Genomic DNA, 16,960 nt, shown 5'->3' with positions numbered 1-16,960 from the left:
CCATATCAGAAGGAGCAGCGGTTGCAGGAACCCCATCCTCAACCACTCGCCTCAGCTTAGGCGCAACACCAGGGCTACAAATCAAAGGCAAAGATGTCAGACAGCAAAAACTCAGAGCGGAACAAAAACCACCCGACTGGTTACCTGACATCGTCGCTAGCCCTTCTCTACCGCACAATTGTCCTCGGCTTCTTGGGACAACTAGTGCCAGCTTTTGGTCCCGGACTCCCCTCACGAGCCAAAGGTTCGACTCCTCCGTCTTACCCTTCATCAGGTCTGCAAGGGTAGCACGATCATCGGAGTCAGAATTCGACAGAGTCTCCGAAACAGTTGGATCCAAATCCGACCGATAATCATGAGGCTGCAAATGAGCACTAGGCGTCATATGGCTCGGCCGATGAACCTCTGGCAACGGAGGATCACTCCAGTAGACCAACAAATCATCCTACAAAAAGACCCAGAGTCAGCCAAAACGCAAAAGGACAGTTCAAAAGAACCGATGTTACAGAACTTTACCTGTTTTGGCGGATTATTCACATGGAACAGATCTGGAAGCACGGGAATGGAGCTAACACCTTCAAAAAGGTTATAAAGAAGCACCATAGCTTCATCTCGACTAGTCTTCTCCGACGAAAATCGAGAGGGATCATACAGTCCTACGTACTCGAATCCAAGATGACTACGGCACTACAAGGGCTGAACCTGCCTCCTAAGCCAGGACGAGACAACTGTAGCCCCAGTCACCCCTTCCCTTTGCCGCTTAGCGATCAGCTTGAGAAGCTCTCCTACCTGATCAGCATTACCAGCAGGCACACACCACTCGTGACACTGTTTCGGAGGTCCAGGAGTCCTCTCCAGAAGGCAGGAGCATGGTTATCGATATAAAACCACTCCGCTTTCCAATCCCCAATCTGACGGCGCAGAGAATACAGGATATACTTCTCTGCCATGCCAGGGTGAAACTGAAGATCAGCACCCCTACCCTCGCAATATTCCTAAGATTGGGATACGAATTCAAGGAAAAGAGACTTTTGAAAAGATCAAAACGGGGATGAATCCCAAGAAATGCCTCACATAGCTGGATTGAGTGATAAATAAATAGGACAATGGCATTTCTGGGAATACCAGGAAAACCAAAGGTCACAAAGAACGCCTCGGTTTGGGAACCTTAACCCTAAATCGAGGGATTTCAAGTCAAGGCTCGGGGGCTGCAAGATAAGCATCATAAATAGCGAACTTTTTTTGAAAACAAACCCGAAGACAAAAATGGCCCTCAGCCTGATCCTTCGGTTCAACCTAAGGCTCGGGGGCTACTCCATATGGAGCGCGAGTACATCGCGCACCATATAGGAAGAAGAGATTCGGGGCCAAAAGCACCTCATAGCCTCGATGCAGCCAGGAAAGTACTCAGAAGACTACTCGAAGCCCTCGAAAAACTCCAAGCCTGAGCAACGGAATCCAGAAGCATCCAAAAGCACTCGATGACCGTCTTAAGAAAGCACTCGACGCCTGCAGGACTCAACTACGAAGAGCTCGGGGGCTTATCAGACCCGGGGCAGCAAGACTCCTCAGGGGCGTGGAATATTCTAGAGTAGGGAGTACTTCATGGGTACGCCCTGCCTCTATTGTGACTACTCGTATAGTAGTAGGACTAGTTGGAGTACAAGGAAACTACCCGACCCACTCGGAGTAGGACTCTGAACGTACTCGGCTAGAACTTTCCATGTAACCCTGCTCCCCCAGATCATAAAAGGGCGAGCAGGGACCCCTCCAAAACATCGAACAATACCTGAGGGAATACAAACAACCACACAAGACGTAGAGTATTACGCTCCGGCGGCCTGAACCTGTCTAAATCCTTGTGTTCCTTGCACCATCGCATTCTGATCTCAGCGAGTCCCTATCATAACCACTCTCCTCGGGAAACCCCTCGGAGAACCCGACGGTAAAACACCGACACCATCCTAGCCTTTATTGGGTATAAGACCGGAGGTAAGCCCTATAGATGACTTGTTTGAGTATTTGCCTTCTGCCGACACGAGTAGTAACTTGAGTCAGAGTTTGAGCGAACCCATCCTAGCGTTTATTGGGTATAAGACCGAGGGTAAGCCCTATAGATGACTCGATTGCCAGTACAGGTAGTTTTGAAGCTGAGTCAGAGCTCGGGCGAACCCATCCTAGCCTTTATTGGGTTTAAGACCGGGGGTAAGCCCAATAGATGACTTTATTGAATAGCTGGCATACTTGACTCCTTCTCCATTGATTGTCAGGAAGGATTTTGCTCGTGTTGGCTCTCTTTTTTGTTGTCTTTGTTGGCAGAAAGTGGGGGTGCTCCGAGTGCTTTGTGAAGGATGATGCATTGGAAATTCGAGTGCTTTCCTTTGGGGTGTAGAAAGCATTTTGAATGAACTTTCTGGTGAGTAGCGTCAATCGTCGACTGTTTTGGTTGCGAAGGAGGTGCTACTTTGTCACGGCGCCGCTTTCGGGGGTTGTACCTATAGATATCGGGTATCCGGTAATTAGATGTTGGGCTGTAAGCTTCGACTTCTTCGTGATCTTCCCCTTTGTTGATGATGACTATTTTCGCGTTGCGACCAATGTTGATAACATTGTGTAAGTCGCTGTTGGAGTAGTCAAAGGAGTCGCCAAGTTGTTGATGGTGCTCTGTCTTGAGAATCATCTTCGAGTTGTTGTCTAGACGGACAATGACTGTGATTCTTGGTTGAGGAGGAGGAATTTCATAGCTAGTTGCTGCTGCTTCACTCATCTCCGGTTCAGAAAGGAATTCATCGTAGTCCAGGTCTTCCAGTGTTGTAGAATTAGCTTTTCGGTTTGTAGCATCCGAAAGAAAGGCCATGAAAATTTCGCGATTGTGGCTGCAAATTTTTGAATTGACGATGTCTTCTTTGAGCGGAAAGCCCTGCTGGAATGGTAGTTCTTTGTCTTCTGAGAATTGCTACTCCTCTGAGGACTGCAGTTCCATTTTTTAGTGGCTGTAGAAGTCGACCCCTTGTCGAATTCAGTCTTCTTGTCCGAATCGAGTTGTAGCGCGAGCCGGTTTCTTTTGAGGACTTGGTCCGAATCTGGAGAGAGTCCGAGAGTATATCGAAGAAGGTCTTCATCGTATGGGAGGGTGCCTGCTGGGAACCATCCGCCTTCGATTCGGACTGAAAGTTTATTTATGAATTTATCATATTTTTCCAAATTGTCACGTTCCTTCGGAGAAAATTGCCGCGACATGCGGAGATCTTCTTGCGGAGTAGGGGAATTTGGAGTTTGGATGGTGTTGCATCAGCGACTCATGTAGTCTTTTATTGAAACAGAATCTTTTGTAGAGTGGGATTGTGATAGATATTGATCCACTTGAGTCGCTAACTCATTTTGTGAATCGTCCCACAGCTTCTTCGCTTTGGATTGCTCCCAGAGGGCTTCGAGCTTGTGGGGATTGTTTAATCCTTCCATGAATAAGTCGATGTCGTGTGACCACTCGGCTAGTTCATCTTCAGATATTGGATCATCCAATTCTTCGAGATATTTGATGAAATTTTGATCTTGTTCCAGCTCTGAAGAGTTGAGGGCCCACTGGTTGGAAAATTCTTCGCGAGAAGTGTTGATGTTGAATGTGTCTTCAGCTAACTGAAGGCAGTGCATGACCTTCTCATCGATATCATCGATGTTTGAAAAAGTGTCCTTTGACGGCTTCTTTTTGTGAGTAATTTTTTTTGAAGCTGGTCTTTGACTTTCTCTTCTGAAGGCTTGGTTCAGTGAAGCGGGTGCAATTGGAAAGTAGAATCTTTCCACTCATGAAAGTTTCTTGCTTTGTGTCTTCTAGTAGTCTTTCCAAATCCTCTTCTAATTCGAAGAGTGTTTTGGTCTTGATTACGTCGAATTCGGGTTTCATCCGAGAATCCGATTTCTTAGAGTTGGTTGACGAAGTCGCGAGTTTGTGGCGTTTTGCGACTTCAGGAACTTCTGGAAGATCTTGGTTGATTGAGCGGCTTTCGAAACCGCCTGATCCGTCGGCGATGAAGATCCAAGGGTCAATGCGGAAGGAGGTGCCATTTTCGAGCACCAGATTGTCGTCGAGAGGAGTCATCGAATTCTTTTGACGATCGTTGGCGAGAGGCCCCACGGTGGGCGCCAGCTGCCAGTGTTTTACTATCGGGTTCTCCGAGGGGTATACCGAGGAGAGTGGTTATGAGTAGGGACTTGCCGTGATCAGAACGCGATGGTCCAAGGAACACAAGAATTTAGACAGATTCAGGCCGCCGGAGCATAATACCCTACGTCATGTGTGGTGGTTTGTATTCCCTAAGGTATTATTCGATGTTTTTGGAGGGGTCTCTGCTCGCCCTTATATGATCTGGGGGAGTCGGGTAACATGGAAGTCCTAGTTGAGTCCTATTAGGATCCCAGTCCGAGGAGTTCGGCTGGTTCCCGAGTGTATCGACTAGTTCTACTCCTATTCGGGTAGATACGAAAGAGGTGGGGTGTATCCATGTGCTATACCCTACTCTAGAATATTCCGTCCTGATGAGCAGTCCTGCTGCCCCCAGGTCTGACACATCGCATGGTGGTGGATCTCACCTTTCAGCCCTCTCTCTCTCCCTCTCCTCACCCTGGCCGCGCTGGCCCAGCAACGCGGCAAAGCTCGAGCTCGTTAGCTCCCACACTATGGCTACCACCCCAGCCACAAACCCCATCGAAATCAGCCTCGCTGCCGCCTCCATCTCCCTCTCAACCGACCGCGGGACCACCATGACCTCCCCCGCTCAGCAGCACGTCCCCGCCGCCTGCTCCGCTCACTGACAGCGAGGCAGACGATGACGCCTGCATGAAGCTTTGCAACGCCGACAATGAGGACGAGTAGGACAACGACTCGACATTTATCTGTTCCCGCTAGTGATGAAGATCCCACATAAGAGCGCCCGCGACAGAGCTTGAGCTCACCCGCCGACAGTGCAGCAAGAGTGCGAGAGAGGAACGAGAGAGGTGGGCCATCATCACATGACATCCATGCCACCCAAACCACCTTGCAAAACCGTCCGATGGCCAAATATAAATGGTTTTGCTAGTCCAATGATCAATAATACCCGGTTTTAAAATTGGATAACCAAAGTCAAACTCCAATGATAGTTGGACAGCCAAAAATAGACTTTAACCTTTGTAGTGGGACTCCTTGAAGTGGTTCTCTACCACATCCATTCCTTCAATTTGGCTGTTTGAATGTGTGCGGGGTCATATTTGATTCACGGATATAAAAGGGTCGTCCAAACAAATTCTGAAGTTTCAAAACCGCACATGGGCCCACAGAGAGACTGCAACTTTCGATTTTAAACTGACAAAGCAGTTCTTGTAGCAAAATGTATCATTACATAAACACAAATGAGACATACAAAATAGAATCGTCCAAGACAACTTAAATACCCTACATGCTAAGTTCTGTAAGTCCCCCCAATTCACAATTCAATTGGCGTGCCAAGAACAAAAGTGGGACATCTACCGCTGTATAGTATGCAAACATAAGGAGCTTAATAGCCTCCCATCCTACAACTGCTGACTTCAATTTGTCTTGGTCTTTGTTGTCCTTCCTTTGGAGCGCCTTCTTGGAATAGAGTTCTTCATTCCCAGGAAGAAAAGCAGGGCACCGATAAACGCCAAGTTCTGAGAGCAGATGAAGCACATAACTTGTTACAGTTAAAAACAACTGCAGGAATAGCTTGAAATTAATTATTTTGTAAGGAAGCACAGTAGCAGGCTAACAAACCTGTGAGAACTTGAAAAACAGCTGGACAAATTGTGCTGACTCCATTTCATAGTTGTAGAAGTCGTACACAACAGGGGTTATAAATGCCAAGTAAATAAGCTGCACAGATAAGCAACATAGAAAATTTGCATCACAACAAATGAGTGATGAATTTCAAAACAAGAAGTATACGTGTCAAAGGATACATATACATAATCACCTTAACATCAGAATAAAACACATGTTATTATGCTACACATAAATCTGATATTGAAATGTATCCAAAGGTTTCTAGTTGACTTAAGAATTCTACAATACAGATTGCACTTAGAGTGGATCACTTGTCACATCCCTCCAAAAATGCATCATAAATGGATCTGTCGAGTGGATCGGTTATAGTGAGAATGTGACAAATCTATGAAGTATATCACAAACATTCTGTGGACTCTTCCATTTCCGGATGCTATAGACCAGGATCTTGAAGGATCTTGAAAAAGCTGCTGTATGATGCTACAAACCTAAACGGTAAACGCTAAACATAAACGATTTTAAATTACCGAATGTCAAACATCTATACCCCTTTAAAATCCACAAGTTGTTTTCGTTACTATAAATCCACACCTATCTATGTACCCCACTGGCATGTCCATTCCTCAATGCACCCAGATCTATACACCTAAAAATCCAACTCCATTAAAATAGACCCGTCTTCCCACTCATCTCATTATATTATTTGGATCATCCCTTGACCCGCCCATCCACACAGACCCCCGGTGGATCCCCGCATGCATGCTCGGCCATCCCGCCTAGACTCCTCAGACGAAGCGACGCCGCAACTACACATCTCCCAAATCGGAATGGCCTTCTCCTTCCCAACATCCAGCGTCGCCAGGTCCACCGGGCTTGGCCATGGCGACAGTCCACCGGGTGGCTGTATGGTTCTTCGTCCGCATCGCCGGGTGCCTCAATCTACTGCACAATGGTCTGTATTGGCTCCTTCATGGTGGATCAACATCCAGCTTGCTTATTCCTAGGTACATTTTTCATCTCAGGTCCGACCCGTCATTGGCCTTCTGCCTTTCATGTTGGTGGCATTTTCGTTTTCCCCTTCATGCTCCTTGAGTGATGATTACTGGATTGACAAATGAACTATTTGCCTTCATTTTACAACAGGTCTTTTGCATACTTATGTCACAACAGGCCAACATGGTTAGTCATTGTGTAGTTGATTATTTTAAGTTCTAGCTTGATTTACTGAAACATCTCTTGATGGGCATTGTGATTCTTTATGGTTACCATACAAGATGACAAGCTGTTAACTGATGGGCTAGGAGCCTGGGACATGCTTGCTCAAGCACAACGCTAGAAAGTGGTGCATCTAAGGCCAGCCCAATCCAACACTGTACTCACACTCTTCTTAACATCTACCTGGTACTTATTTGAATCTTTGTCAGGCCATACCTGGTACTCACATTCTGCTGATTTGGTTACTAGTTAATGTGGCAGCTGGAAAAACATTTCAAAAGAGGCCCTCTTACTAAACAGTAAGGCCTGTGTTACCGGGACACGCGTGTCCGAATTTTTTTTGCCGCGTCGACGCGTATCGGCGTGTCGATTCGCGTCGGATACGATGCGATTCGATTCGTATCAGACACGCCGCAGCCGTGTCTGGGCAGCTGCGCTCGTCGTCCGCCCGTCCGCCCATCGTCCGCCGGGCGCTCTGCAGCTGTGCTCGCCGTTCGCCCGGCGCCCGCCGAGCCGCAGCCGCCGCCTGCCAGTAGCTGCACCCGCGCAGGCCGATACGGCCGCCCGCCGTACGCCCGCTAGCCGCCGGGCCGCCCCCCGAATCGAGCTGCCGTCGCCGCCTCGCCAGCCGTCCGTGGCGGTGGAGACGGCAGCCAGGAGGAAGCTAGCAGCTGCAGAGATGGAAGGGAGGAGGCGGGCGGCGGAGACAGAGGGAGGAGGCGGGCGGTGGCGATGGAAGCGATGAAGCAGTGGATAAGGTGAGGGACGGACGGACGGTGTAGATAAAGGTGGGATGGGATGGTGGGCTGGGCCTTTTGTCTAACTTTAAGTCCAGTCCCCTGCATATTTATTTGTAAAATTTAAAAATAAAAAAGATATTAGACGAATCCTCGAATCCTGTTTTTCAGGATTTGCCGAATCGGACACCGGCACAAGAGTCGGATTCCGACACCCGCACCCGTGTCCATGTAACACAGACCATACTTCTGCGTGGCTGCTTCTGATGCTGCTTTTGCTGCTTGGGCCGCCACTTTTTGAGCAGCCATGATAGCATTCGATTTGTTCCTGGGGTAACTGGGAAGTTCCAGGTCATAACTATTTCTCCGGCAGCTATTGCTGCTTCCATAGCAACCTCTAGGCGCCTCTTTTTGTAACCCTCAAGGGCCTGGTGTATTGCATCGGCTGTTTCATCTGCTACAAATGGTGGAGGGCATCGCTGATCAAGAGAAAGGAGAGGTTGTATCTTGTTTAGTGCTGCAACAGCTGCAGTAAGGGACGTTTCTTTGCGGAAGCTGTCCATGGAATAATCCTTTTCTAAATGGGCTTCCCCATTTCCCCGGAAATCAAGGAGTCCTTCAATGGTTTGCTTGTAACGCTAATGTTGATTGAGAAACGCTTTAGTTTCATGAATATGAGGGTTCAATTGGCCTGGCTGCAGTCGTCTGAAACGCAGAACAACAACAACAACATAGCCTTTTTCCCAAGCAAGTTGGGGTAGGCTAGAGATGAAACCCGAAAGAAAAAGTTCAAGGTTCAGGCACATTGATAGCTAGTCTCCAAGCGCTCCTATCCAAAGATATCTCTTTAGAGATATTCCAATCCTTAAGGTCTCTCTTAACCAACTCATCACACGTCAGTTTAGGTCTACCTCTACCCCTCTTTACATTATCGACCCGCTCAAGAACCCCATTACGCACCGGCGCCTCAAGAGGCCTTCGTTGGACATGTCCAAACCATCTCAGCCGATGCTGAGTAAGTTTCTCAATTGGTGCCACCCCGACCCTATCCCGAATAACTTCGTTCCGGACTCTATCCCTCCTTGTGTGCCCGCAAAACCACCGCAACATCCGCATCTCTGTTACACTCAGTTGCTGCACATGTCGCCTTTTCGTAGGCCAACATTCAGCACCGTATAACATCGCCGGACGAATTGCTGTCCTATAGAATTTGCCTTTTAGCTTTTGTGGCACCCTCTTGTCACAAAGGATGCCAGAAGCTTGCCGCCATTTCAACCAGCCAGCTGAAATTCTATGCCTAACATCTTCATCAATGTCGCCATCCTTTTGTAGCACCGATCCTAAATACCGAAAAGTATCCTTCTGGACCACCACTTGCCCATCAAGACTAACGTCTCCCCCCTCATGTGGAAGTGAAAGCAAATGAATGTTACCCACCACCTTTCATTAGCATAATCATTAGCATGTGGAAGTTTTATGATCATGTCATACTTTTTCTGATTCTCAATTTTCAGTGTTATCAAGTGATTGTACATCCTAGTATAGGTCACAGACATCTTCTCTTCCCGAATGTGGCATATGTGGCGAATGATGAGGGGATAATTGCTTTCTTGACCTTGTTTGAGAAGAGAAAGGTGTGTCACATCTGGATTTAGTTAAAAAGGTCGTGGAAAGTAAAAAGAAATATGTGAAGAAGGATATTAAGACAGCTGCTGACATAATCCAAAATGATATTTATGCTTCCCACCAACTAAATCCAGATGTGTCACACCTCCTTTCTCTTCTCAAACAAGGTCAAGAAAGCAATTATCCCCTCATCATTCGCCACATATGCCACACTCGGGAAGAGAAGATGTCTGTGACCTATACTAGGATGTACAATCACTTGATGACACTGAAAATTGAAAATCGGGGAAAGTATGACAGGATCATAAAATAACTTCCACATGCTAATGATTGGATAGGAAAGGTGGTGGGTAACATTCATTTGCTTTCACTTCTGCATTTCAGACAACTGCAGCCAGGCCAATTGAACCCTCATATTCATGAAACTAAAGCGTTTCTCAATCAACATTAGCGTTACAAGCAAACCATTGAAGGACTCCTTGATTTCGGCAAAATGGGGAAGCCCATTTAGAAAAGGATTATTCCATGGACAGCTTCCGCAAAGAAGCGTCCCTTACTGCAGCTGTTGCAGCACTAAACAAGATACATCCACTCCTTTCTCTTGATCAGCGATGCCCTCCACCACTTGTAGCAGATGAAACAGACAATGCAATACACCAGGCCCTTGAGGGTTACAAAAAGAGGCGCCTAGAGGTTGCTATGGAAGCAGCAATAGCTGCCGGAGAAACAGTTGTGACCTGGAACATCCCAGTTACCCCGGGAACAAATCGAAGTAATGCTATCATGGCTGCTCAAAAAGCGGCGGCCCAAGCAGCAAAACCAGCAGCAAAAGCAGCCACGCAGAAGTATGGAAGGCGATGCAATTTCTGAATTTCAGTTGGCATACATAAATATATGGGCATGACTATTGTGACACTTAAAATTCTGCACCAAAAAATAAATAAATAAAGAACTTGCATGTATTCTGATCCCATTTGATTGGTCAAGGTTTGTTATGACTGTTACGATAAGGAGAGGAAGAAGAAGAGTGAAACTATCTGTGTATTGGAGAGGCCCAAAGGGCAATATATAGTACATAAGAGGAGACCCCAAACCCTAGACTAGTACAATGACTATAATACCCTTAACACCCCCTCTCAAATGCAACGTGAATGCAATGTCGTTGCATTTGAAGAGTTGATACTAAGCACTAGACTAAACATAAACATGAAAATGATACATCCAAAGTCCGAAATGAAAGATGTCATCAAAGCGTGCAACTCTTGAACTTGTCGACGTAGATAATCTTCTCCACAAGAGGGTACCGCCTTCACAACCGTACTTCAGCAAATACCTCAAGTCTTCACAAACCAGTACTTCAACTCCTCAAACATGAGCCTTGCTTTGGAGAATTGAACCCGACAGTAACATGGAGATGTGTCAAACCAGCCAAAATGAAGGAATGAGAGATCACTGCTTGAAGACGGCAAGCAGGAGGACATGTGTTGATGACGACGAATAGATGGCCATTGATCATGATGTGGAGCAAAACGGCTCCGAAAGGGACCAAGAGGGCAAAGGTCGCATCAACAACTGATGGGGCAGCCACACATCATGGCAAACCCGAAGAGAAAATGAAAGTGGCTGATTTGGCAACTAGGATGTAGGCATGCACAGCTTTGACGAACTAAATGTGAGCAATTGGACTTGGATTAACACTGATGCAATGTGGCAATGACTGGACAATGAAGGACTAAAACAGCAGCGGGTAACAGCAAGCAGGAGCATAAGCAAAAGCTGACGGTGGATACAAGCAGCTAACAGATGCTATATAGCAGGAGCAAAAGGCACTTTGCCTCAAAACAGCAGAAATATATGACAATATATTATGGATAGGCAGCAGCAAGCAGCAAGCACAAGCAAAAGATGGATGGATTGACAGTGATGCAATGAAATTTAGGAAATTGGCCTCAACACTATAAGCACTTAAGCAGCAGCAATCAACAGGCAAAAGGAGACGGTGGAGCCTTGCACTAGGAGCAGCAAAGGACTGATGTATATGTCAATTGAACCAGCAAGCCACGAGAGGCAGCCCAACCAACAGGAAACAAAACCAACCAGCAGCAGGCAGTAGTAGAACAGAGCAGTTCATATATGAGCAGAGTACATAGCAGAACAGCAGACCAAATCCAATCCCAGATGAGCAGCCGCACTAACGATGCGGAGCAGAGGAGCGGACGGACGGCTCTGCGGGAAGACGTGCTGCTGCTGCTGTGGAAGGACGAGCAGGGACGGCGGCGGTTGCGACGTGCGCGCCGGCTGTAGACGAGGCAGGGGCGGCGACGGCCGTAGAGGGCAGCAGATGGCCGCGACGGGGGGCGTGCGGGGGAGCCGCGACGCGTGGACGGCAGGCGGCCGCAGACGGAGGACGGGCCGCCGCAACAGGCGGCAGAGAAGACGACGGTGGCGGATCTAGACGGGCAGGGGCTGCTGCTCCCCTCCCGCGAGCAGATCGATGACGCGAGGATGAAGACGGCCGGCGGAGATGAGGACGGGCCCCCTCGATCCGCGGCCGGGGATGACGAATTGAGGCCCGGCCGCTGTGGAGATCCCGCGGGGGGGGGGGGGGGGGGGGGGGCGACGGCAGAGATCCGCGGGGAGGTGGCCGCAACGGCGGCCGAACGAGATGCTGCTGCTGCTGAAGACGGTGCCACGACGGGCGGCGAAACTTGCTACTGCGACATGACTAGGGTAAGAAAAAAATGGGCTTGGGGCTGAGCGATGCCGCCCCCAGGAGCAAGACGAAGCTCCCAAGGGCAGCGCAGCAACGGCGATGAGGTTGGCGGACCGGATCTAGGCCACCTCAAGCTCTGATTCCATGTTACAATAAGGAGAGGAAGAAGAGAGTGAAACTATATGTGTATTGGAGAGGCCCCAAGGGCAATATATAGTACATAAGAGGAGACCCCAAACCCTAGACTAGTACAATGACTATAATACCCTTAACAATGACACTGGTAATTAGCAGGTTAAAAGACCAACCTGATATTGACTAGATAAGATGCATTTAAGAAATGTATTTTTTAGAATAAAATAATATGTGCAGCATGGAATTGATGTCTGAAACTAAATTCCTTCATATATCTTCTAAAGTTCATAACATGGTTCCTTGTGTGTATAACTGAAATTATTAGGATTTTCTTGTGAGTATTAGGTATATAATTATGATTGGACCTTACGTTGTCAATAATGCCATCATATTTTAATTAGGGTCCTTTCAGCTTCATGGCTTCCTGTATCTGTTTCTGTAACTGTAAGATCTCCTATTGGTACATTGATATCCAGCAGGGGCGAAGCCAGACCACGGCATCACCGAGGTCTTGTGCATAAGAGGATTGGGGTCATAATGATAGATACAGTAACTTTCCATTGATTTTTTCAAAAATCTGTCACCCCGGTGGCAAAGTGTAGCTCCGCCACTGATATCCAGCACTCCCTTGTACTGAATCTCATTATCCTTTTTTTTCATAACAAAGCCAAGAGGAAAAGTTTTCATCATGATTGCTACCAATGTTCGCTATGCGGTGACCCTCCGCCTAGAGCCTAGGCGAGCTTAGACGAGCCTAGGCGTTTCAAGGCGATTTGCTAGACGGTGCTATATATGTAGATATTTCTTGCCATACACGTCAACTATCTCTAAAAGAAAAGGAACCAGAGAATAGTGGCCTAAAGTTAGATTAAAAGCCCATCAAGCAGCCCAACTCAAGTATCAACCCCAACTTATGCCCTAGCCTCAACCTTATCCTCCCCCACCCTGCCGCCTCAATCCGTCTCCCTCCTCTGCTCCCAGGCCGCCGCCGTTCCTCCTCCGTGCCGCACCCGCCCCTACCTCCTCCGCAGCTGCCCCTGCTTGCTCCTCCTCCTCCCCCACCCCTGCCTCCTCATCTGCTGCCGCCACCCCTACTTCCTCGACGCCCGTCGCCCCTGCTTCCTTCTCCGTCGGCGCCCGTCCCCTGCCTCCTTCTTCGTCGGCGCCCGTCCACTGCCTCCTCCGCCGCCGCCACGGCCGTCCCCTGCCTCCTCCACCACAGGCCGCCTAGGGGACCGCCTACCCCCTAGGCCAGGCGGAACCCCCTCGCTAGCGCTTAGTCGCGCTTAGACGGGTGCCTAGAAACGCCTTTTTGAACATTGATTGCTACTGAGGGGGACAAATTGCAAAAGTCACACATATGATGATTTGAGTGAAGTCTCAACCAGTAGCAGACAGGTAATGCCCAATTAAACAATGTCACTAGCTAGCAAAACATATAAATATACAAGCTATAGGAATTCTTATGCTTTTGGACTTTTTTGGTTGCCTATGTCAATCTATTTTGAAATCGATGCCTATGGAATATGTATTGTTGTTTCTTCTGCGATTATCGAAATAATGGTATGAATGCAGGTGGCAGAGAAGACCATCACAAGAAGACAGATTAGTGAAAGCCCAATTGATCACCGGGCCAAATGGAATAGCACATTTGTACTTTATGAAGAATGAAAGCACATTTGTCAGTAGAAGATGGATCTCCAATTACAAATGTATCTTTAGTTTTGCAATCTTGAATTTATCTCTAATTGTAGGAATGAGCAGATATGATTCAAGTATCTTGCAGTTAAACACTACCAAGCTGCACCTTTTGGTTTCATTTCTGAACTTTTGAAGTTAAATAAATTTGATATTCATTAACAAAGATTCTTTATTTGAGTGCAAGTTTCTTTTGTTCACATATAAAACATTCATTGTGTCAGTGCAGAAATTATTTGAGTCATTTGTCTAAGGAACTGTGTGCCGCGTTCAAGAGCTGCACTGCTCCTTTTGTTCAAGGAACAGGAGATATAATCTTTAAGCTGAAAAGTCGATCAAGGCCATGAATAAATGGAAAAGGTGGTGCAGAGAAGATTGATCACTGATGCACCAAGGCCAACTGCTGTTCAGTCTTCTAACTTATAAACCAAATAAATGTTACCTAATCATGGGAAATAGGCAAATAGCCAAGTGTAGGTCACTTTGTCGTTTTACTTGAGAATGGTTCATTAAGTTTCTCATGTGTGCGATTCCATATTTTTCATGAATCTATTATCCAAATATGATGAAAGAGCCCAATACCTAGAAAGTTATACATTACTCACACTAACATATTACCATAGCGTTAGCAAAGGCATTATACTAGTGCTGATAAATTGCACAGGCCAGTAAGCTACATGATAATGATGACCTCTATAACATGTACATGGTACTGAACTATTCATGTTACTATCGTTAGCATTTTATCATAATACAATAGGCATGCTGCCAGCAGAAGAACAATACTTAATTACTCACCAGTAGGAAAGCTCCAAATGAGCTGCTAAAGATGAACAAAAGCCCACCAAAGCCTTTAAGAAACATGGTAGCAGCAATGACAGTTTTTACCTGCAAATAAACAAAGCAAATGCCAAACTAGGTTGAACGGGTTCTGAAAATAGATAGAATGGAATTAAATCAGAACAGGATCCCTACATCAATATGCGGCACCCCCAATCCAGTGTTCTTGGACACTTGCTTGATAAAGAGATTGAATTTTGGCTTCAAGACCTTTGCCGCTGGTCCACCATCATTTCCAAATTCTATAAACCTGCATGTATGATGGCAAAAGAAAAGATTGATTTACGGTTTACAACAGAAAAGAACAAATTATGCATCAAGAGAAAGAAAAAAATTGTGTAAAACTAACAAACAAACGAGAATTTTTGAAAGTATCTTAGCGACTAGCGAATATAAGCTGCACACAGGGTTGTGATAAGTAAATAAAAATTGAACACCCTCCTTGTAGGAAAGTAGGATGCGTATAATGTGGTCGATGTATTGCATTGAGACCCTTGGGCGGTATATATAGGAGTACATGGTTTGGAGGGCAAGTAGCCTCTCCTAGAGATAAGAAAGGTTATCCCGGGATTACAATCAATCCTAAACTAACCATATCTGGAGTTGCCTAATATACTCACACTCCTCACCAACCAAAATATTTTGAGGCTACTAACTGAGGGGAAGCTGGATAAAGATCTTAGTGCCATCGTACTATCATTGATGATAATGTTTTTTTAGGCAAACATATGTAAAAATGAGCAATATACTAGTTTGTAGTTGGTAAGCTTATAACTTCAGTAACACAAATATCCGATTGGGAAACATCACTTGATTAAATCAGTCTTTTGCGTGCATAATGCCTTAACTAGAAGGCCAGAACCATGTAACTATGAAATGATGGGATTTTTTTATTGGTCATGGACATCTCAAGCTGTAAGGATATGGCCACAACCAACTTACCTAAAACGTTATTATATTTTGAGCCCTAGAATCATCTCCAACTGAACCAATTTTCACTTGCACAGACATAGCCAACCTCTACAACTGACGATAACTCCTATAACTCTCTAGACCTTCATAAGGTGCATGGGTGGCCCAGAGCCCCACACTATACGAGATATAGGAAATGGAAATTGGTTCAGGGCGCATGCACTGATAGTAGTGCAAACTCACAATACTAGTAGAATGCAGCGATAATGGGATGATGGCTCAGGCTCGGTTAGCCAATTGAACACTGCTCGCACGTAGCGCTGCGCAGATCCTAGCCAATTACCAAATGATTCAGCTCTCAACGTTGATATGTCACAAGTACAAACAGGGTATGGTTAAAACATAAGCCACACTCACTAAACTGTACCCCGGATCAGGGCGGTCTACGGCATGCGGATGCAGCGAAAACTGCCGATACGCCGGCGAAGTCTGTATCATCTGCGAGTCGCGCTGCGCACTTCAAATGGACGACTCATCTAGTTTGATCCAATTCAATCCATCTCCAATCTTCTCTCTCTTCCTCTGCACACACAACTCACCGCCGGGTCCAAGTCCCAGCACCCTGGCCTCGGATCTAAGGCGGCAGGATCCAGAAATGCGCTGTACCAACCGGATCTCACCTGTCACCTCCCCGCACGGAAGCCGAGTCCGCAGGACGGGATCGGTAAGACGGCAACCAACGGAGAAGCCGGCGGCGCAACGGGCGGGGTCGATTTGCAAAGAAGCGGCGGTATTGAAAGAGGAGGAGGCGGGATCTGAGGGGCGAGTGAGGAAGGGGGACGGACGGACGGACGTACTCTTGGTAGGCGGAGAGGAGGAAGAGGGAGGCGAAGAGCACCCGACCGACGAACGAGACGAAGCCCATGGTCGCGCTTCGCCTTCTTCTCCGCCCACCTCGCTCGCCCTCTCGACGGTGGAGGCACCCGAGGAGGGGAGGGCCGAGCGGGGAAGGCGAGGAGGAGGAGGTGGGGAGACGGGAGACCGCAGGCCGGGGAGGATGGGCTGGTATTTTGTCCGGATGGTCGAGTCAGTCTTCCATGTGCTCAGTCAGACCCGAAGCGTTCGGGTTGGGGAGCGACCAGCAGCGGCGTGCCACGCGCAAGACGCCTCGGGGGCTCGGTGGGTGGGGGCCTGGTGGGCGCCCGTGGGCCGTGGCGGGGAATTCCAACGCGTGTTGAGCGGGCGGTTTTTTTATCTTTATATTTTTTATTTCTGTTTTTTTAAAAATATATTTTCGATTTGGAAAAT

General features: G+C 47.2%; 1 protein-coding gene across 1 annotated transcript; it reads right to left on the bottom strand.

Annotated features, from left to right (window-relative positions):
- Positions 1-5,311: 5,311 nt before the first annotated feature.
- Positions 5,312-16,738, bottom strand: LOC120681643. Its single transcript, XM_039963234.1, has 5 exons — positions 16,510-16,738; positions 14,876-14,990; positions 14,699-14,788; positions 5,768-5,866; positions 5,312-5,664 (listed from the first exon to the last, which is right to left on the bottom strand). Exons 1-5 carry the CDS (start codon positions 16,575-16,577, stop codon positions 5,563-5,565), a joined length of 474 nt encoding a protein of 157 aa, XP_039819168.1. The 5' UTR covers positions 16,578-16,738; the 3' UTR covers positions 5,312-5,562.
- Between the last annotated feature and the right edge of the window lie 222 nt (positions 16,739-16,960).

Source organism: Panicum virgatum, chromosome 7N, assembly GCF_016808335.1.
Source record: "Panicum virgatum strain AP13 chromosome 7N, P.virgatum_v5, whole genome shotgun sequence".
Taxonomy (NCBI): Eukaryota; Viridiplantae; Streptophyta; class Magnoliopsida; order Poales; family Poaceae; genus Panicum; species Panicum virgatum.
Note: the sequence above shows the minus strand (reverse complement) of the source record. Positions and strands in the feature narration are given on the sequence as shown.